At 38.5% G+C, this 23541-nt stretch overlaps 1 protein-coding gene across 3 annotated transcripts in view; it reads right to left on the minus strand.

Moving 5' to 3' along the window:
- Positions 1-2337: 2337 nt before the first annotated feature.
- Positions 2338-23541, minus strand: part of LOC124114196 (transcription factor AP-2-beta-like) — a 60617-nt gene continuing 39413 nt past the window's right edge. For 2 of the 3 annotated variants that reach the window (XM_046474791.2, XM_046474789.2), the window contains exons 3-7: positions 14870-14927; positions 9836-10040; positions 5475-5593; positions 5079-5220; positions 2338-3889 (exon numbers count right to left, since the gene is read on the minus strand). In XM_046474791.2, the coding sequence (XP_046330747.1) occupies positions 3580-3889; positions 5079-5220; positions 5475-5593; positions 9836-10040; positions 14870-14927 (834 nt within the window). In that variant the 3' untranslated portion in view covers positions 2338-3579. The remainder of the gene's footprint in view (positions 3890-5078; positions 5221-5474; positions 5594-9835; positions 10041-14869; positions 14928-23541) is intronic. The other variant, XM_046474790.2, reaches the window with a different exon arrangement.

The following is a 23541-nucleotide window of genomic DNA, read 5'->3' on the forward strand; positions in this document are numbered from 1 at the left end:
TATATGGATAGATGGAAATACAGAAATATAGGCCTCTGAATGGATTGATAAATACAGAAAAATAACCATACGTACTCTTGTGCTTTTCACAAATATATCTAAATCGGCCCATACATACATGGGTGGCTGGATCGACAGGGAGACAGATATCGTTTGTGGATGATGAATGCATAAATGAACGTTGGGTGTGACTCGGGAACATGTCGACCTAATGTTTATAACATTTATCTTCTGATAGACAGTAGAACACACGTCAGGCATCTGCTGTATACGCCTATTAGTTTTATTTTTTTTATCGGATTAATACATGTAAAATGCAATTTACAATTGTTACAGCTATCATTTGAAACATGTGTTCGTATTAGCACTGCTATAATCAGTGAAGTTAAGGTTACCGTGATGTTACGAGTATAGTTGTGCAAAAAGGCCTAACATACGTCTGTGCGATGAGACTGAACATTGTCACGGTTCTGTGCTTATGGATATCATAAGTATATATGTTTGTGAAGAAACACATCTGAAATGGCTTATACAAAAGTTTCTTTTGTAATATTATCACTGCCAGTATGACAATCAAAAGCAAAATAGGAATATTCGATAAAACCCATAACGTCGAGCCTGCCAGTTTTTCATACAATAGGTACTATTTTACTATTTGATCTGGTCTATTTCATTATTCACACTGATTGATGGATTTAAGTATCCAAGCGTTTACATTTTGACATCTAAGTTGTATGTTCTAATACTGTAAAAAAACAACACTTTCGTGTTTCTCTAAATTGGAGTTCTTCTTTCAGTTCGAGCAAAACACAATGATGTTCACATTTTCTGCAGTCAGCTGTTCATGATATTACATGCATATTATCAATTTGTTGTTATTTCCAATATTCTGTATTATTGCATGAAATCAGTTCAATCAAGAAATATTTTAGCCATAGAAAATAAGTGAATAAACTCTTAAACTGTTAGTAATCTGCATTAGGTTGCAAGAGTGTTTCAGTACACATAAAATACGTTTCTTTTTAGTTTAAAAAGGGGGTATCGACCGATATTAAAAATCAAAATATAATTTACCTGACAGTGACAGTGTTGGTTGCAACGACTACTTTGTTTTTCAATGTTAATAATAACCGGTGGTACCTCACAAACACATGCAAAGGCAAGTCAATTGTTCACCTAAAATAACAAAGGAACGACCACATGTCTACCATAAAATCTGTTGAATTCTTTACTGGGGCCTTGCATTTTGTAACCCTGATCAAACACCTTTTGTGCAGGAGTCGCATGTCACGCTTTGAACTCTGTAGAAAGAGCATGCTTGATTGTACCTCAAAACTTGTGAAATGTAGTCACGAAAGGCTTGAGCTGCTTGGATATTGCTCCGTATAAAGGGAAAGTTGGCTGTTGAAAAGTTGAAGTCATCCGTCTTGTCATACAGTGTTGTGTATAGCTAGTTATCACTTTGAATATTTAGTCCTATACCTTAACATGAAACAGATGAGGCGGTCTCAATGGTTTCGTTTATTTCTAGTTCCGATGAGTTAATCAGTGGAAGGGAATTAACTATTTGGTCATTATTGATATCAGATCATCGATATACCTGAACCTTAAGTTAAACTTCTTGGCCAAATATCCTTGCTTTGATTTTGCCAACCCGAGCAACAAATTCTGACTCGGGTGCACTGCAAGTGTTTTAACCGCTTGACAATATCCATGGTAATTGTTTGATAGTGTGAAAGGATTTGACAGTTAGACGATATAAATCACATTTGAAATACCATACAGAAGGCTGAAGCGTGTTTGTATTTTAACATATCTATAAAGATGTTTGTATTGAATTATAACACAGCTGTAGAATATTTATGAAATTCATGCACCCGTACGATTACATAAAATATTTGTCGCCTACTGCATAACAAGTTACTATGTACACGTGAGATTCAGCAACGCTTCCTGGTTATAAAACCTGCAGACGACCTGTCAACATCCATCAATCAATGTGTATATCAATCATTTGATTGACATGGAATTGACAACTATTGGAGACGTGCAATAGACGACCATCAACCACATACTTCCTGCAGTGGGTTTTGATATTGCGTGTAAAAACATCACTCGTCATGCAATTAATGCATGATATAGCATCCGTATGACGTATCTTAATAATTTATATCACCATCAGGTACATTTGAGTACGTGGAAATGCTAACCAATCAGAATGTTCCCTGTGCGCAATCTGACCGATCAAAAAGCTCCAAGATGCATCAATTATTGACCGTGCCTTTCCCTTTTCACTGTGCAATGTTGTTTGATGTTAGAAAAGACAAAAGCAATGAGTATTTTGACCCACTTTATTTCATCATGGGACTGGTACCTACAAATTTTGGTCATAATCGTACACATGATATGTAAATAGACCCGTTTTCACGGTAAGAAATAAAAAAATGACATTTTTTTACAATTCATTTTAAGTTAATGTCGTTCTGAAAGGAACAATAGTTTAAGTGTTTTCTCAAATTTGGGGAAATAAGTAGAAAAGAAAAATATAAAACTGCTGTCAACAAGGTATCTGCCTCGAGGTTTCAACAACGCTACCGATCTTTGCAGAAAAAGTACGTTCATAAATTATTCAAGGTGATCTCGCACTAAGTATGCCAAAGAAAATAAATAACAATTAATTTGAGGATGAGTAATGTCATTTTCTGCAAAGGACGGTACCACCGTTTCTCTTATGAAGTATGTATTCGGGCGAATAGCATTTTTTGGACTAGAATAAATAACATCACACGTCTTTGTACGGACGCATACGGTAATATCATACACAATGGTCTCTCAAATATACAAAGGACACAGGGAGAACGTAGTACAACAATTATTAGGCGCTACGTCAAATAACAGAGGAATGCAACTTCGTTCATTTCATAGAAAACTAAGAAAAGTATATCTACCCGTCTATTTTACATATCCTGCAAACTGAAGTCAATTCACAGAGTTCTGAAAGTTAACATTCACAAAGGCGAGGGAGATAGATTTGGTGAATTACGTATTGTCACGTGACTTTCTTCACGTGTCGGAGATGTGTTTACCTCCGTTGTCATGGTAACGTCCTTTGAGACAGATTATGTAGGAAAACCTTGCTTTCCTTTTTGAGTTAAATGTGGGAGAAAATGTCACCTTGAGCACTGCCCAAGCAATACAGAGAACCAGAGGATCAATTATATTGTCTGTAGTTGACACTTCTGGACTCATGCACCACATGCACGCACACATGACGTCATTCGTGACGTCACAATATACCCTGCAGACTGATGACGTAATAGCCACATCAGAGACGTATTTTTTGCACCAATGTTCCGATATGACATCACTTCACAGACGGAATGACTAAATAGCCCCGCTTTAAACACACATCCGCAGTTTATGGAATGTCCCGGCATTCCCTGCAAGCACATGACCCGTGACGTCAGCACACAAACTCGTGACGTTAAGATTTCTTGCGGGAGCTGTCCACACGTTTTTGACACAGACATACGAAGTGTTAGCAGCATCAGGAAATCTCATCAGGAGTCAGCCGTCCTGCTATTCGCGTCGATTTTCATCTTTATCGCTCTTAGATTTACCATTACCGTCCATTGAAGGTACTGTTGGGTTAACCTGCGCCGTTTGAGAGGCAGGGTAGTTCTTATCAAGGAGCTTCAACATTTCATTTAGGTAACTCTGAACAGCAGTCAATGAGGCGATAACGGCTGGGGATCCGAACCCGTGGGTGATCAGGCTAAAGTGCGTGAGGTGACGCTGAATATTCGGTTCCAGAATTGGCTGTGGCCGGGTGTTCCCCAAGGGTGACCGGTCCTGATTTAGCAGATCCGTCAGTTCTTTGACGATTTGCCTGGGAAGACAAAAATAATACATATAAACATCAAGAAATCGTCCCAGAATTATTTTAGCTTTACTGTCTTAAATCGTATTAGTTTTGTTTCATTTTCAAATATACAAATAACATTTTCAAATATATACCATATTTGAAACAATTCTGTTAAAATGAATTAAAAAAATTCTTTTGTTACTACATACCAGAAAATAAATACCCGTTTATCCAAGTACTAATATTTTCGTACAGTGGTTCAACCCTACGATATTGACAAAGTGCCAATGTGTAAGCTTATGGTGAATGTTTCCGTCTCGTTAGTTTGTGTAGATAACAAGATGTGACAAACATATTATTGACACATCCAGCAAATCCAGCAAAACTCCTTAAAGATCAAATTGCAAGTAACCTGGAAATCAGTGATTATTTTCAAGACGATCTAACTAAGTGAAAATTCTCTTTCAATTCAATCATCGATTTCCCAATGATTTTCCCTATCCTTCCTCCTTCAAATAATTAGCGTAAAGACGCTTAATTCACAGAGAAAACGGATAAGCTACCTGTGAAAACATTAAGCAATTTCGGACACATTTCAAACATCAGATCCCATCAATTTGACAGGTTGTGTTGAAATGGAAATTGATGGATTTCGCGCAACTAGCGACCGTGTTAAACCGAGAGTCAATATCTTAAGGAGAAAGCTATATGTGAACGCGGACTTGTATGCAGGCTTAGGGAGGGTTACTTAAAAGTTTTCTCGAGGATAATTTCAGTAGTTAGGAAGATGGACGTCGCAACAGTGCGTTAATGATATTTAGTGTCGAAAAAAATATTTATTTCCTGCGTTGCGGTTGAAGATGTGTTGCTAATATCTCGATAATCAGCTGTAATACGAGGCAATCAGTTTTATAAATGGAAGCCCTATATGAAAATTACATTTAACTTGTCAATTTTCGTTAAATCATATTAATGTCAATGTTTGAAAAAATCCCGCCATGTCTCTGAACACAAATAACAGAATATGAACAGAGTGTTTTGATGTTTTAAGATGAATTTGAATTTTGATAAATCTTGGAAATGCTTGTATTTAATTGTGGGCATATGTATTTGTTGACAGATTAGAAAGATGTATAAGTCGTTTCACATTATTTTTCCTGTAGAGTTTTGTAATATAAAACAAAGATGAATAGGATGTCAAAGTAATGCTTACTTCGCTGCTAGGACCATATTTTTTCTATTATGGGTATCGCTTGGATCCGAGTATTGTCGGAGGTTATATTCCGCACATTGTCGTGATGGGAATTCTGTCTCGCATATATATCCATAGTCTCGTGCAAGCCGTATTGTCTCGCCTGTTATAAAAAAAAGAGAGAAGAAAACATGATATTTTTGTAAATAAATGAAATATCGAGTGAGGATAATTGTGACTTCCTTATTGCATTCATGACGCTACTTACGTTCAATACGCTTTGGTTATATGAATATATATTTCTTATTAAAAATATTAAATTTAACATGTTTTGACAGACTAACACTGAAGTTTGGAATGTATTTTTTCTTAATTGTTGTATTTGTTTATTTACATACACGAGTGAACGAAGCATACCTTCGACAAGTGACGTGAGTAGAGTTACATTAGCTGCCTTTCTTCTGCCGGCTGGTAGACTGAGACCGATCTTCTCTAACTTGTCTCGAAGAGATCTACCACCATTCTTGGACTTAGCTCTGAAAAAAAAGATTACATTTAAAATGTTGCCATAACAGACTCGTTACTGTTACTCGGCCTACAAAACGTGTCGTTTTATTCAACAACGTATCAAGACCTCAATGTCGCCTTTACGACTACCGGAAAGAAGGCTAGGTTGGGTAAGTTGTGTTTACGACTACCGGAAAGCAGACAGCTGGCGCGAGTAAGACACCGCAATGTAATTTACACTCGTCACAACGCAGACAAATCACCAATAAGGGGTCATCATTATCGACACAAATTTGGACCTCCCTAATTTCGTTAATTCCCCGTTTCGAACAGAGATTTTTACGGATGAGAGTCCCCGAGAGCCATTTCTCGTATTAATCCATTTTCGCAGCAGCTCATCGAATCTACATAATTCCACACTCGTCTCGACTGGCATCTGCCATAGTTCACCACGGCCTCTTTAAGCATGATCGGGATTGAGTGATCCGCCGATCGATCACGTCTGTGATTGGTTGATCAGCTCGCTTCCTCAGACACCTGGTGAGCAAACTGGTTGGACAAGTGTTAAATTAGCCCGATTTTGGCGTAATCACCCTTCCATAGTTTCAAGAGATCATAAGCGACTTTCAGTCCCACTTGTCTAGTACAACATGTCGGGTTAAGATGGCAAAGCCCAATAATTAACTTGCTCCTCACTGGAACGTGAGATGTCTAATTAAAGAGGACTCGTTAACTTTATGGTATTTATACAAACTCGACGTTTCCGACAACTGTCAAGTAGTAACGAGGACAGAAATATCTCACTCAGAAATACCCACATTTTCCGAATAATTACAGCAGCGCATATTAACAGCTACTATCGCCAACCTTTGGTTGAAAACGTGACATTCTTTTCTTTACAGCTTGTTTAAAATAGCACTATTTTTTCAGAATTGATCGAATGACATGATAGCGATGCGGTCTGTTTGTCTGCTATGCTGTAACATATGGCGCATGTCTACACTTCACTGGAAGGACTACTTTTTTGCAAAGCGACAGGAGTGCTTGGTGAAGGGATAAGAATCGGACCATGGTTTGTTCGTCAGGAATTCCTCTGATGTTTCGTGGAAGAGCTCTTCAGCCCTCCTTCTTTCGACTTCCAACAGTTTGACAAGAAAGTAGTCTGCGATCCTCTTTTCTTGGTGAATAAAAGAGACACGGCGAATGTTGTTTGCAAACTCCTCTCCAGGGAAAAATGGATTTGTTCAAGGCAATGAGTCGGTTGCTCGTGTTTGGCGGCTCCAGACATGGACAATAGCTCCCTGGGTTCCGCGTATGCCGAAAACTCTTGAACTGGCTTGGATTGCGACTAATTGGGAGCGACGCACAGGCCCCTGAACTCGCGAGTTGCGCCTCACCAGACAATATTAACGGATGAAGAAGGAAAGTCGATGGGTGTTGAGAAATTTCCAGGACAAAAAAAGAACCGTGTTTGTAGCTGAGAAGATAACTTGGTGTTTTCAAACCACGTGACTTGTTTGTGTTTTTCCGTGACTTCATAACCTCATAACCGGAAACACGTGATGTTGTTAAACCTGTCTGCTACGTCACAACAGACTTGAGTTATCGCGGTTTTAGGCTCTACCTTGTGTGGTCTTATGAGACTGTTTGATTAACTCTTGGGCATGCGCTAAAAAATTACATATTTTTAAAGTTAATATCGTGACTTGCTATGATTTGTTGTCGAAACGACTGTTCATATAAATCAATAAATTATAATTATTATTTCTAAGAACAATGAAATAAAACAAAACCTATTTAAAAGAGAACCTAAATAATTATTTTAAACAAAACAAACCAAAACTATAAGTGTATGCCTATTTCATAGTATTAATTTGTTTCCCTCCAAAAAGAAATATTCAATAATTAGGCTATTTACATATTCCTTCACCCCCACCTCCGAGAATGTAATCAGTGATCCCTCCCTCATAACGCGGACCCCTATCCCCGACTATGGCGCCGGATACAGTGAGGTCTGCAAGACCCTACTCCAACAATTATCGGCCAATGCAATTCATAGTCACTCGAGCTCTCAACATCGCTAAATTCCAACCTCCCTGTTTGGACATTCAAGGATGCATTACATTGTAGACAAATTGAGTCGACACTTCATAAAACAAGCAAATTGTAGAAGGGGGTTCGACTCGGATGAAGGGTTAGCGGATTTCGTTTGATGCTTCGGAATGCTATCAATAGCGTTTATGGATTTTTAGGTGCATTATACTTTAGCAGAGATGAGAAATTGAGCGTTTTTGCTGGCGAATTCCACTACCGTAGGCTGTTAGGGGGTTTCCATGGCAATCTACTGATCAGAAAGAAGTGTATTCTGAATCTGAAATATAGACACTGCAACTGCCACAGCTGATGATCAGACGTCTGGCTAGGACGCGCCAAAAGGACACGAAAGGTCCTTGGACATTGTCCTGTATAACTCATCTGGAGTCTTCGCTGAATTTGTGTTCCAGTGGATGGTTTCACAACTCTACTGCTACTGCTCCGGGTTTTAGTGTTCAAGTTTCTTTGAATCAGACACTTGCAACCCCCAGGGCGAACTTCAAAATTTCAGCTCAATGTTATAAGCAACCATCTTAAGTTCCACGACTGAGATCAAAGAAGAATGAGCTACTTGGCAAGGAGAAATATGAAAGATTCTGGAGAGCAGTTTAACGCGTTATTTTCGCTTAATTATATTTTTCTGTTGTACTTTTTATAAACGTATCTCATACGCGACATTGTGACAAAAGAATTGATTCCTTCAGAATGATATAATGACATAAAAAGGCGAGGATGTTTTAAAATCAATGTTACAAACAAGCGTGCTTTGATATCCATGTGAGAGTATATCTCAAACGCTTATCTCAAGGATTTTATACATTACTAATTCACTTGATCTGCGATAAGATTCTTTGATCTTCTGACAGCACAGCTCTCAGTACATTTTTTAGCATGCATTATGAAATGATTTGGGGACCATTTTCGTCCTATATTCATGTGATTCACCTTTCATCTGAGTCATTACAGACAAATTTCTAAAATTATTTCCTTTTGAAATTGTAGACGGCATTTTCTTGCGAGCGAACCTAGTAATCTGCAGTAATCATCGCGGCAGTATAACATTTCCTGTTAGTCAGGCGATCACCAGGGTTCTCCTGTGGAGGTGATAATTGTTCGCACTTTACTCATCGTAAACTAGACCCGAACAGTGGTTTCTCCCGACGATCACAGGCCGGGCCACTTTGTCATGAAATCTGGCGTGAAAATGCTATAGAGAGTAAACAAGACATTACTAAGTGCATATGAAGTCTGCATTATAAAGGCATACAGGAGTTCCACATGTAGCAAGAAAGCCTAAACATCTCCGCGCCGCTTCGCCTTAACAAACACAACAAGGCGTTATTGTCATGGTTTCGGAGGATTCATAAAAGGAAAACCAATAGTGTCAAAGGCCGTTAGAACGGTTTTGGTGGGGTGTCATGTCCACCGGCAGGGGGTCTCGGCGACACAAGATCGGAGAGACATGATTAAAAAGCTCACTCCAGCCCTCTTGTGAAGGACTCAATGAAGGATCGGAGAAGACCCAGTTCATTACCTGATTCAGCTGAGCGTGAAATGAACGCAAGCGACTAACCATGGGCTTGTCGTTCGTTGACGCTCAGCACAATGGCGGTTGAACAAGCTGCGCGGATTTCTAGCAGAAAAATGTATTCTTGGTTTCAGTCGGTCATGTAGATGTGATAACAAGGAGGAAGAAGGTAAGCAATGCTGGAGCAGGGACAATGGTCAGAGGTGATAGATACTTGAAAGGTGGCTGGACAGGTGTTGAGTTACCTGGCCACACCTGAAGACTGGACAAGGAAAGGCCTCCATGTGTCTTCATATTATATCCATTACAACGCACGCTCTTTACACCGCTAATAGGTGTACACTTTACAAAAGGGAGGAGATTATATCTAGTAGTTTATCGACGGAACGTAGTCGTGTCGGTATAAGAATAATGATAATAATAATAATAATCATCATATTGAAGACGCTGAAATGATATCTATTGTAAATGATACTATGAGTTCAATTGATATTTTACGTATTATTATTACTATTATTATTATTATTATTATTATTATTACGTTACACTACTAGATATCCTATTCGACCCTTTGTAAAGTGAATTGCCATTAGCGGTATATTATTATTACTTTAAGTGTCATGAACGAATAAATGGTCTTGACACTTACCTTCTAAGAACGCCACCGAGGAGGGAAGCATTAAGACATTCAGGGGGAGATAATCTCCTCTGCACTTCTGCGACCGTGACCTTGTACTTTGACGTTGAGCTGAGCAGGGACAGGCGACCAGGGACAGAACAGAAGACGTCGGTAGGGGAGACCACGCCTGAAATGACCAGATCTTTATTGTTTTCGTTCTTGGGTCGGATTCCGGCTGCAAAGATAAAGACCCTTTAATTAGATCTTTATGCGAAAATCTATGAGCTGATAATTACTGAAAGTGCAATGCCTTTCGTATGGCTTGTCCCGCAGTTTCAAATTATCCTCCCCGTGAACAGTTCTTTTAATAAATTCGCACTTCTATTGACGTTTCGGAGGCACATTTTCGCGTAAATTGTATTAAAATACATGTCATAAAATCCTCAAATACTCTACGAAGGGACCCCACTGGGCGGCCATTTTTGTTTTTTAGGGTGCTCGGCGTCCGAGTCACCTAGCAGGATGTCAACGTGCCATTAGCCGGCAGCTGGGAATGACAGCCGACGACCATTTATTAATTGCCAACGTTAAAACCAACTCTATCACAGACCAAATCACTGATATTCCCAACCATTTCTTGAATGACACAAATCTGTCTCAATCGCCTTGCCTAAAAGCCCCTTTCTATTATGACGTGCGGCAAGGGGAGCAACCCGAACGCGACCTCTGACCCTGATTTGCGACATTTCTCCCGACCTTCAGCAGAGTAGCTCCGGGCTAAATAAAGAACACATCGACATTAACCCTCACGCTTGCAAGTGCTGAGCTGAATATTTTCTTTGTTTTTATTGGCTGTTGTAACTCAAACCAAATCTGATAAGCTTCCGTTTCTTTCAGTGTCATTTTGGGAAACATAGACGCGTATTTTGTAACGAAACAAAAGCTTCCTTAAGCATTTATGAAGATAGGGCGGAGATTGGATACGGTATGCTACATAATGGTTTATTTGAGCCTCTAATCTATCATATCAGCTGTGCTCGAGACTGTAAGATGAATGTAATCATTACAGTCTATACCTTTAGGTTAAAGGTCGTACATTAATCACATCGATGGGATCCTTCTAACCGAACAGGTATCAAATAAAAAATAAAAATTATTTGGAGAATTTCTTTAAAATGGTACAGAAGAAGAAATGAAAGTTGATTCTTGAAACAATACTCTATAAAAGAGTTGAAATATATCATGCAAAAAAATCTAAAAAATAATTAATTGAACATGAAGTATTGTTTATAAAGTGTCCAAACGGATTTGTCATAAGAATTATTCGGTTAACCATATATTTATACTGAGAGACTAAACCGGAGGCAGCAGTGTTGGTGACCTCATCAATGCATGTGCTGATTGAAGGTCGGCTAAACACATGCCAGTGCATCGAACATCAACGGCGTTCCCGACATATTGCTATTAACGTTACCTCGCAGTGCAAACCCCTGCAATTTGGAAGCTACCTGAGCGAGGTTTATTGATAATCAAAACAGAACAAATATTTATCCTGCCCAGATTGACGGAAATTTCTCATCTTGCTTCCTGTGGCGAAAAAAGGCAGCCTGCTCAGTGCCGTTTGATCAGACGGTTAGGCTGTACATGTTCGGGCCGGGCATCGCGCGTTTCGGCCGCCTCAGACTGCGGTAGAATGTAATCTTTTTCTCTTATACGTCATTAGCTCAACAAATCGTTATGGCCCGCATTCATATGTGCTTTTATCGCATCATATGGACGGGCGAGATCTGAATTACGCTGATCTCAGCATGCCTCTTTGATCTGAACACGCTAGCTAATAATTGATCTATCAGGGGATTCTCAAAACATCTGAATGATCAAAAATTGGATTTGTCTTGTGCTAAAACGACCGATAGCGACTTGAGATGTCAGCGAGCGGAGCATACAGAGGGGCAATCAAATGCGAGAATGGACAGGCGCGCGCACTCAACTCTATGGAATTGTGGGAGGAAACAAAGACCCGCCATGTTGTTCTCTTCCTGAAGTGCCTTCCTAAACAGGGGGCGCTGACAAATGAGATACAGCGACAAGAGCGTTCCTTGCGACCAAAAGCATCCCTGAAAACGTTCAACAACCCTTTCTGTTTGACGAACCCCCTGCTGTTTCGAAAATAAAATAAACATTGTTATTTAATTTCGGACGAAAAAGATCTTTTTGGGCTGAATTGATGTCTCGGACCCAGACGAGACTTGACGAGAGTCTGCGAGTTCTTGGTTTGAATGAATGAGTTTTATCTGTCATTTCACTTTGAAACTAATATAGAATAGCTTGAGTGTCAGCCTAGAATAAAATATCCAATTATAACGAACTTGAAATTCGATGTAGACATTTCAAAGATCAAATATTTACACTGGCACTTTTGGTCTGTCATTCTCACATTGTAAACATTCAACATAAGAGGCCGTCTCGCTCTCTTATTCCTCTTTGAATAAAATTGTTTAATTCGTTTTAGATTATAATCTATATTTTTCCAGATTCCAACATGTTTTCGTTGCTTCGGATGGTGTAACCGGATTGATAAGCTGATAAAATGTTCAAATCAATACCAAATATCGTCAGACGAGGCAGTATCTTACAAGCAATAGAATTAATCTGGTTGCTTAATTTCGCTCGTATCTCTACCCCTGGCTCTTCGTGATAAAAGGATTTATTTCTCACGATGAATAAAATGCGGTTATTAAATGTTTATCAGATATTATGTTTTATTCAAGCTATTTGATTAAAACTGTACACGGAAGTTTTCCCAATTCTATTGCCGACTAACCCGCCATATGTCGGAAGTCACGTGATCAAGTGCAACGCATGCGCTGAACGTAAGCGCAATTAACTTTGGTGGAGTAATATAACAGCACACGTTTGCTCAATGTTTTCAATTGACAGCGACCATGACGAATTGCAACCCTTCCATTCAGTCAAGTAGACTTGTAAATATTGGCTACAAACGATGTTAATTTGCCCTATCAACACTGGCGAAGGGCCTCGGAACCTAATAGTTATTATATCAGCTATTGCACGTCTTCATGGTGACAATCGACTCTATTTACCTCTTAAATTCTCTCCCGAGTTCAAATCTCAACGGCCACGAATAATTTTAGGTTTCCCACGTGGACACACATTTTAGAACCTGATTTGCTTAATCAGAACTTTGTAAAAACGAACAGAGCAAGTGTGAAACAAGGCTTAACTTTTCACCCATGAGTTTCGGGAATGGAATTGGACGTCGGTTTTCTTTTCACGAATCACGAAGTGGAAACGGGAACATGGCTTTCTCCAGTATTAATCCATCAAATTTAGAGAACGCCCCCAGGGCAATCAAAGCCGGGAAGCTGTCCTATCAAAAGTCAAAATCCGTTGTGCCTCGAAATGAGTAGGTTTTCAATTTTATCAGAGGAAACGCGGAAGTGTTGGAAATTTTACAAGAATTCTCTCTTAAGACCCTGATCCCAGGGCGATGGGTTGACTGAAAATGAAGGCATACGTTTTCTAAAAGAGTCGTTAATATTTTTTTAAAATCACCTCAACATGAAATATATGTAATTCCACGCACAACATTAAGAAAACTATTTATTCATTCCAAATACAAATCGAAGCCATATATTTCCGTGAAATAGGTATACATGTGTTTTTAATTATTTCAATCTAGTCAAAAAAATAATCAATCTTATCCCTTCTCGCGACAACGAGATTTCATGCGTTGTCTTGTCCCAAAATGGCCTCCAGCGACACGACGATTTTTTTTCTGCCTCCTAACCAGTGTGACAGTCGGCAATTAGCTCTGTATGAAGCTTATGAGGAGGGCTCGGTGTACCCCTCTATGACTGTCGTCATTTTCCTGACACACACGACTTTCCTTTAGCAATGATAAACCTCAGCCATGCCACCCTTGGCTACACACGGGGTGTTTTTTCTCCGAGTTATAAATATGAGGAATAAGCACCGGGCAGCGCCGATCTAAACTACCGCAAATCCGAGAGGGCGTTTTGCCCAAGGGAAAGGGAGACAAACGTCTTTCAAATAGCTGTTTTCGGGTTTGTACTGTGGATTAGATTATGATGCGTATCAGACATAGCCTTGTGATTCTATCTAGGCTGCCACTGAATCAAATTGCGAACTAACTTAAGGTGTATAAAATTACAAGGTGTCAAAGCAGAAAGATGTTAATTTGTCAAAATGGGAAATACAACACCGACGAACAACGATGGAGTCAGTATAGCGATCGTGTCGGGTTTAATATAATGAGTGTACATTTGTTGCCCCTTCCCGCTCTTGTCTACTCTTAGATGGTGAAAGAGATCATTATATTTCATACTCATAGCCTTAGGTCTACCCCTGTGAAAAGCTACACCTTTGTAGTGTAAATTTTCCTAATTATAGAAAATTGTGGATGAATAAATCTCTTATATTTACAGGAAATTTTCACATTGTAGTGCGATTTATATGATAATATGATTTACTTTGGCTTAAATCCACTGAAAATAAATTGCCTCGAGTTGATACTAAATAACCCTGATTTGTGTCTTCTATTAACAATTTAGTTGTTATAATAAAATAGCTATTTTCAAATGAATGATTCATAGAGTTTTTTAAAGAAATTCGTTAAGGTCAAAATGTGAGCCAAATTTGACTTTTTTTCTCTAAACGAGTCTCCAATGTGTTGCAAAATTCTAACAAATTATTTTAAAGGTCCTGCTTTTACCCCAGCAGCCAAACACAATTCGCAAAAGTAAGCTGGATTTGTCTGGAGAAATTTCGAAAGTAGGTTTTCACGCAATGTGTTAAATGAAATTGAGTTAGAAGGGTAAATATTTTTGCAGCACAAATCGATCGGCAGATTCCCCGTGGGGAAGTTTCTAGGAGAAAGAAAATCTGGTAAAAATTTGAATTAATTTAACCTAAACGTGAATTGTGTCTTCTCCTCAAAGGTTGCTTTCTGACACTTACATTAGGTCAGACATTCTTATTTCGTTAGTTTTATTCGTTAAAAGTAAAAACAGTAAACCTTACCTTTTCGTATAACTGTATTTTGGTCTCCATGAATATAATTCGTGTTATCATCCACGTGCTGAAACAAATAAGAAACCCCATATAAAGAACGTGAAAGGTGATGTCAATAAATCAGGTTATCACAATAAACAATGAAAAATATTAAAACTACATCATAAGCTTCAAAATATGTTTAGAAAACAACATTTCTCATTCATAGCCAGATAAGTTCATGAAAACCATTTAGCATGTTTCTACATTTATATATGTATATATCGTGTCACAGGTTTAATATTAATATTAATGTAAAGATCTTAGTTGATAATATTGTAAATATTTCTAGGCTTCTGTCATTGGTATTTGACAACGCCTTAAGATTCTGTAAAGGTGACTGTCAAGCGGAGCGGCAAGATCAAAGCTTTCGTTCCTCTACCTGTCACAGGTAAAGTTAGATCAAAGATAGGAGAGAAACAGGGTTCTGGTTTGTTCATGTTCACGATTTCTCGGGCGAATGGCGAACAACTCGCGCTTTTCATTGTGTTGTTTAGTACCTGGCGCAGACAAGTACTGGGTGCACGTGTTTTATATTTACAGCAAATGACTGAATATTTTATGAAAATGTGTGAGAATGAAGTTATTATTTCGGTCGATTTAAGAGCGTTTAGAGAAGTACATTAATCAACATGTTGGCTGGTACATGTAGGTTACTTTGAGAGAGAGAGTTATCCTTGGTTTCACACAATGTTCGCTGTTATCTGTAGATATAATCGATGCGACTAAACACGAGAGGTGGCGAGGTGAATTACATCCTGGACAAAAATGTAATTAATATTTCATGACAATACGTTGTAGAAATATTAATTGTGCGCTGAGATCTATTTCGTTGTGTTTGGTAAAGACGGACAGGACATGTTTCAGACAAAATAAAATAAAAATAAAACAAGACTAATTTTACTGTGAACGAATTATGCGTGTTTGAAAAGTATGTAAAATACTACTGAAGGACAATTTAGAGAATATATACACCAACTCAAAATAATTTGACGAAATATTCAAAGCTTTGAAATTAGATGTAACGAAAAAATGAAGCTTTTGGGGCAAAAAACAACATGAACAAGGATAAAAAAGATTATGTCCCCCTTACGATCTCTGTATAGAAACAATTTACCAACAAACATATCGTTGTATAATCATCTTCACATTCACCGGATCACGATGAAATAAATCAATAACTCGTCTGGAGGCAGTCATTTCACCTAAGCCAGCGGAAGGTGTGATATAGTTTTATGTGTATTACGTCATCACATACTGAGCTGTCACGTGCAGATACTGCACGGATTGCATGCCATTCTCGAGTCACGTGAGGACGTGCCCTGAAGCAAGATGGCTCGATATTAGAATCAAGCAAAATTTCAGCATTATTTGATAACGAATACCAGCAAATTTTAACAATCGTAAAGGAAAATGGCACGATGTGATAAACAATAGTTCTTGACATATTTATTGTAATAATCTGTACTTGTTTATCTTAATTTGACCCTATTTAATCAAATAAAGACGTCAGTGTTTGGGGGAAATTATAAAGAACAAAGGATATTTATATGAAAATATTATGAAAAATAAACTGTGAAATTCGATTGTTTCAAACAAAATAAGAAAAAATAGAGCATAGAAATTAATCTTATTCGCCTTATGATGCCGGAATGAAATAATTATTGTAAAATAAACATTTAATTGAAAGTTTATTTGTTTTTTCTGGGCGACAGAAGTTATCTTACTGAAATATATTAATAATGTATTCCTTTCTCGTATCTTTTATTTCCGATTGTTTTAATTTGCTGATTGATGTGATTATTTAGCTTTGTGGAAATTCTGTTCATTGACAGTAAGATAAACTTTGGAAACGACATGAGAATAAAACATTAATAGGAAACATGACACACCGCTTCCTGTGTTTACAAAGGTACGAAACAACAACATTTGTAAAAAGAACACCGCTGACATTTGACGGGGAAGATTTGTGAAGATTTGACACTTTATATGTAAGTCTAATTCATTTGTTTGTTCACATTCCAACGAGGCAATTTCGTCATCAAATATTCACCGTAGAATAATGCCTGTTTGTAAAATTCGTCAGTACATCTCCCAGGCAAACTTAACCTTGTGAATAAAATGTCAAATCTATTTGCAAATGAACCAAACATCCATTCCCAGCATAAACACACGACTTCATGAAAAAGAGCCCTCAGAACTACACACTTATTTTCATATGAAAGAAAATAAAATACATCTCTCTATTTTATCTCTTGAACAAGCTAGAATCAACATTTTTGCATACTCTTCGTATATGGCAACATAGGACTTCTTTGAAAAACGGGAAGGGCTTGGTCTCGTTCGCACCTTCCCAAAAATACAAATTCAAACACAAATTAAGATTCTTTTCAAATACGGAGGCAAAAGCTCCACGTCCTTCAGTTCATAGTTAACACAACTCGTTTCCATAAGCAAACTGGTTCAGAAGGCCGAGTTAGATTTTGAACATGGCGACAATAGTTTGTGTTTACTAAGGTTGGTGTTCTGCCAGGAGTTCACACATTATTCTACACTAATCGTCTGTCAACGCTCTCTAACCGAGGACTAGTGTGTGCTTGGTGTATTTCAATGAGTCCTACGCGGTACGACTAGGAGAAGCGGACGAGGAGTCCATTGTTGAGCATCCTAGGTTGTTATTCCCCAAATCTGCAACATTTCCCCACTGTATGGTCGAATCATTCGTTGCTTACTTTCAAAACGAGAGGGACAATTGCGTTTAATATATGTAAACATCACCTACGACAGGCGGCTGTGAGAATACCACGGAAAGAAAAGAGCCCATTATGTTTGGCTAAAGAATCCAGGTCCTTTTTGGAACATCTACCTCGGTCGCTTATACCCTTATAATTCAGAGGGCTAACTTGTACACTTGTTCATAACCGGTCTCAATCCAAACAGATTATCAATTTAACTACGATAAAGGATTTGTTAGGGGAGGAAGTTGTGGAAACTTTTGACAGATAAAGCTCGAGGAGGGGACATATTAATTTTACTCTCGCAATATCAGACACTGAAGCACATGTCGAAGGCATTCCAGCATGCTTGATCGATAGTAAGCCCAGACTCCTCGAGAGCTTGCCCTGGAGTTTTTATACGCTTAAATTTGTAGCGCTGAGGTTTAAACGGTGAACGGGACAGAGTGAAAAGGCGGGGACCAGAGAGTCCTTTCATTTCATTTCCATTAAATCAAACAGAAATTTACCAAATCCGACCTTCGTGAAGGGAAAGGGTCTATTTTGCTCCCCATTCACTGAATGGGGACGAGAGTGAATTAATTTCTAGTTTCGTGAAGGCGATACGCCCTGGTTCCGTCATCGCTTTTACAAAATGCATGCTTTTTGTTAATTTCTTTTTTTGAAAGGAATCTATCAGCAGCAGTCCGTCGAATTTATTTCAAGGATAGCTAGTCATTTTCTCTTAATTACATGATAGGTGACAAGCACGAGAGGTTTTAGGGATACTGGTTATTTTTTAACAACCAGATCAGAAAAACATTTTATATTTTTTTTAAACCTATCATATCACTAAAACATAACTATGCCGAATCATTGTTTACTTACAAAAAATACCTTACAATTCATCGATTGGTTTCACTTGGAAAAGGTACGTTTATACTTAATTATTGGTTTATCATCTCCAAACGCTCACAAATTGTTTAATTTGAGGCGTCCTTTTTCCTCATATCGAACGTGTAGGAAGGTAAACCTGACCACGTGACCTTGACCTTCCTTTTGTACCGGAAATAAAGACGTACAGTCGCAGACATGCTAGAATCAATAGAGATCCATGGAGGTGGTGGCGCATTCATCGCTTCTGCGCAAGCCTTTAACACGTTTATATGTGTCATCAAAGTAACAATGATCTGTTTGATAATGCATTGATCTGACAACCCTTTGTTCATGGCGAACATTTGTGACAACATTGTCATGGTCCCGCTTCATTCTCCATACTCTCTGCTAATAATATACCATGAACGCTGGCCTTAAAATATGCAAAACAATAATTTTGCTGTAAATGTACACAATAATATATACAGAATCGATGCCAGTACATATGCACAATGATTAGCACATTGTCTCCTGCAGACCGTATATTACAATCCAAATATTATCGTTGTCTATACGCACCATCCTGTTAACTGTAGCAGTGTTGTGGAACAATTGCATGTACTAAGGTATTATTGGTGTTTATAAACACGTAGATGCAAGCTACTTATACCTATAAACGTGGCTTTTACACATCGAGTGGTCATTTATCTTATGAGATTGACAGTACAAGGTGTATATTGTTGAAGAAGGGCCATTGTACTCTATAATAGCCACTATGCTAAAATACTCGACATATTTCTATCATAATGAACACATCTTGGATCTGATCTTGCAGTATGGGAAAGCTGACAAGGTTGAAGGATCAAAGAAGTTCTTATCCCCTTATAATGAGACTCTTCCCCGTCATATTTTCACTTTTTCTTTGACAAGAATGTCTATTGTAAGCATTAAGTCTATGATACAGTGGAGGGCACCTTAAGATGATGGTAAGGATTTGTTGAAACCTTAATGCCAAACGCTATGTTCCTCACAAGATATCCTTCTAATTGGGGGTTGAGCGGTGGATCAAAGGAGTTTTTTACAAAGGCAGCTTCGGTGGGAGCAAGGGTTTCTTTTTCTTCCCCATGAGGTAACTTCTCCGTTGTAAACTCACCTATTAGGGACGTCGATTAACCCACCATGGTGCGACTTTTCACGGTACGGCTTACAACAGAGCGCTCACTACATGGGTCTTCCAAACACTACTCAATTAAATTCACCGATGTTTTTGATCTGTGATCACAATTGACTTTGAGTACGGTTCATCATTAGAATAGTTGTATCTCAAGGATCAAAACACTTATAGAGTTTATTCCCAGCGGGACTGTATTTGGAAAAAGGAATGGGGGTCGCCTGCTGTGGAACGAATCTGTATAGCGGGGTCAACCCCAGTTGGTCCTCTAATCTGTATGAAGATCACCTCACGAGCTGCTGTTGAGTTTGTACACCTGTATACCCACTTATTATCACCGCACCTTGCTCAATCATAAGGCTCTTAACAGGGTTCCTGTGGTGATCCCGTCGTTTTAACTTTCTCACTGTTTCAACATCCTTGATATACAGGACATAAAATCCGTCTCGCTCTTGTGATTCGAAGTAGGACATCCTTTGATACGGGATTATCAACCTTGTGGTAGGCCCGGACTTAATACTAGCCTAATTTATATTTAATTGTTACGTGAAAGGGGGTTTATGGCGGTTTCTTTTGACGACATTATCGAAATGTTTGTAAAATGAACCAGCTAATGACTCACATTGTTACACAACCATTACAATACATATTTACTCATATCCAGATTTTCTGTTAAATGCATTTACAAATAAGATCATAATTACATCATATATTATTTATCAAGTGAACCCGTAGATGTGTCATATGTAAAACATCGTATTTTCGAGGCAAGGAAGATGTAAGGGTTTGATATAGGACACATATGCATGAATACTTGATACAAATATTATCTAGGTCACGTATTTACTAAACTCTCAACAACTCTCGTCCTAGCCGTGTTTTGTCCGAGTTTGATGGATGGTTCATGTCCAATTCATGGCAAGCTGACGACTCCTGAAGACAGATTGCTATCTCTATTTCGTGAACATAGATCAGAGCGAAGCAACGCAGTACAAAAACTACTATATTTGCCGTTATAAGACTTTTTTCATTCAGGTCTGAGATGCATCTTAACGCTTCCAAGGGATTTATCGTCTAAAAACTGAAGAGCATCTTAAGCAAAAAAAAACACGGAATAGAAGTCCGTCTGGGTAACTTAAACAAGTCTGGGTTGATAGAAGCAGAGTTAGTTGACATTCCTAACCTATGGCTGTGGAAAAGAGGTTATAGGACATAAATAGAACAAACCCGCATTTTCATATTAGTTTATTATGGATCTATAAGCTAAGACTCTTCGGCATGAATGCCTTAAATCCGTCTGAACGCCTATTAATTTGTTTTTTCTTGTGTCGAAGCATTTTCTGATTATGCTCATAAACTTTGTTAAGCAACCTCTATCCTATAACGATCTGCGCCCACCCACGTTATATTAGTAATTGTTTAATACCTGGCGTGTAACGGCAAATAAAGCCAAATGGAATGCATTAAGACAAGCAAGGCCTTTACTCAGGTGAAGGATCAGCCATCCTCCGTTGCCCACAGTCTCGGCCCGAGAGGAGTCAAAATGGCGGCCAGGTACGACAGTTAATTGGAAGATCTCTATGCATGGACGGTCATTAAAGCGCCAATTTATCCTGACTTTTAGGAATCTAATTTCGAATCTTGGGATAATAGCACCCTTGCCTCGGCCAAAATTACACTCCCGTGAATGGTAATGTCATTCTAAGCGCCCGTGTGCACAAGTTGTCAGTTCGCGAAGCAGACGATACGAATTACGCAAGGGTGACCGGGACTGCCATTGACAACAAATCACGTGCAATGTCTACTTGAACCACCTTGTTCCCCCGCCATTTGGGCATTTCAATCAGGCGAATGATCACAGTCACTATACGAAATCCTTAATGTGCGTTTAAAATACTGATCGATACAGGGTTTGAAACATCATTTCAGTTGATAGTGGACTTAATTAAAACTTGATGCAGACATCGGGAGTGATCCAATTCGTACAGAAGGAGCGACTTTGCCTGGATTGAACGGGAATCTGATGTCGCGCCATGATACTCTAAATCCTAGATTAAGTCTTGTTCTCCGGTGCGGGAGTTCTCACATACATCAAGAACATAATTTGAGAGGTGATTAATTTGTTGAGGAGACACGCAATATTTTCCGAATAACAAACCAAAAGGTTATGACTAATATTTTCCTGTTTAACCCTAAGGATCAACAAAAATAGATCATAATAAAAATAGATACAAAACATAGTAAGGAAACAAAGCACTTTCGAACAAATCTCGTATATATTTATTATTTGTAAATCATTGCCCTTTCAAAGTATTAAAATTACCTATTTGATAAAATGAAACTGTCAAGTGTTCATATTTCATGCATTCGGTTACATACTTGTTTTTTAAATATAATCAACATGAACCTTATATTGTCTCTCATACTCCCATCACATGTACCTACTAAAATTGTCGAGATAAATAATGGTTAATGTGTTTTCTTCCTTGGGTCATTATTTCAAGCAAATGCCAAGAAATACAGCTGGCAGGAGTTCATGTGCCCCTGTTATGACCTCGGAAGAACATGTTCATTTCTCAAGCTGTTGACATGTCGTGTCAGAATATGCATACAGCCTGAAAGGCTGCGAATGGGCGTATATTTCATTACTATTTCAGACATACATTAACCCAACAATAATATTTCAACAGTTTCAACGAACTAAATGAAATCCTTCCCAAGCACTGCTAAATGTGGACTGTATGACAAAGGCCCTGTTTTCGTTCAACTCTCGTTTTGTTTGTTTTTCCATCCTTTACAAATTTTGGCCAATTTCGATTCGTGGTGGTCACTCAAAGTGTCCATTGGTATGGAAGGATTTCCAACACTGGTTGCAATTATCGTGTATTACAAAACTATGACGTAACACAACCGCTATGTGTATACCATGCAAGGTGCCACACACAGAAAGACGGGGTTGTTTGTATTGATAATAAAGGATCAGGGAGCGCCCCCTGTCAAACCCCAACTGAAGTTTAGGTAAAGTGATGTAAAATGGGTCTTGTCGGGTGCGTTGGACACGTATGAAAATAAACTTAAAACCCGTCACACGTGTTTGTAAGTTGATAATTGTCACCTCAAAGACTCTCATATTTATTCGACAAGTCACAATATTTGCATAATTGAAATACGCGATATTTGAAACCCCCTCTAATGCTGAGCGAAGCAAGAACCCAGTCATGTGTATAATGCAAAGGTTGTCATCTTTTGTACAAATTGATAACATTATCCAAGCAAAAATAATTAGAAATTGAAATAATGACAACCTCCTATTGGACAATCTGTTAAAACTGAACAGAGTTATTATTAAAGATACATAGGAAAGAGAATGATTTTCCTCACAGAAAACATTTTAATTTTATCGTAGCAAATGATACAGCTTGTATAATGTATTTGGAAAGGTTTATGACAAAGGACTGTCTTTGAAATCCTTAGACAAGCCGCCAATCCTTGCTCAAACTGCTGGTTTTAGCAAAGGAATTACTGCAAATTAGGCCTCACAATATTACAATATTTGCCAAATAGAATAATTGTCACACAACATCATGTTAAGTCGGAGACAAGAAGTCATTCCGTGAGAGATAAAAACTATAGGGCGGAGGCAGGCTTAGAAATGAGACGAAATTTAACATTAGATTATCTTCACTTGTCATTCGCAGTAATTCAAAACAGGAAACAAGCGTACGGCGGAGTTCTAAGCAAGCTTTCTTGACCTCCCCTCCCCACCAACTACCCCCGCATGCTCTCGGTGTCTCCCCCGGGGTAGCCCAGCCCTCTCCTGGTAGAAATAAATCCTCCCCTCCTATCCCAAGTCTACTCTGATGAAGCAAGGCTTTGACAGC

The sequence above is a fragment of the Haliotis rufescens genome, unplaced genomic scaffold, assembly GCF_023055435.1.
Source record: "Haliotis rufescens isolate VD_foot unplaced genomic scaffold, xgHalRufe1.0.p SCAF_2, whole genome shotgun sequence".
NCBI classification, from domain to species: Eukaryota; Metazoa; Mollusca; class Gastropoda; order Lepetellida; family Haliotidae; genus Haliotis; species Haliotis rufescens.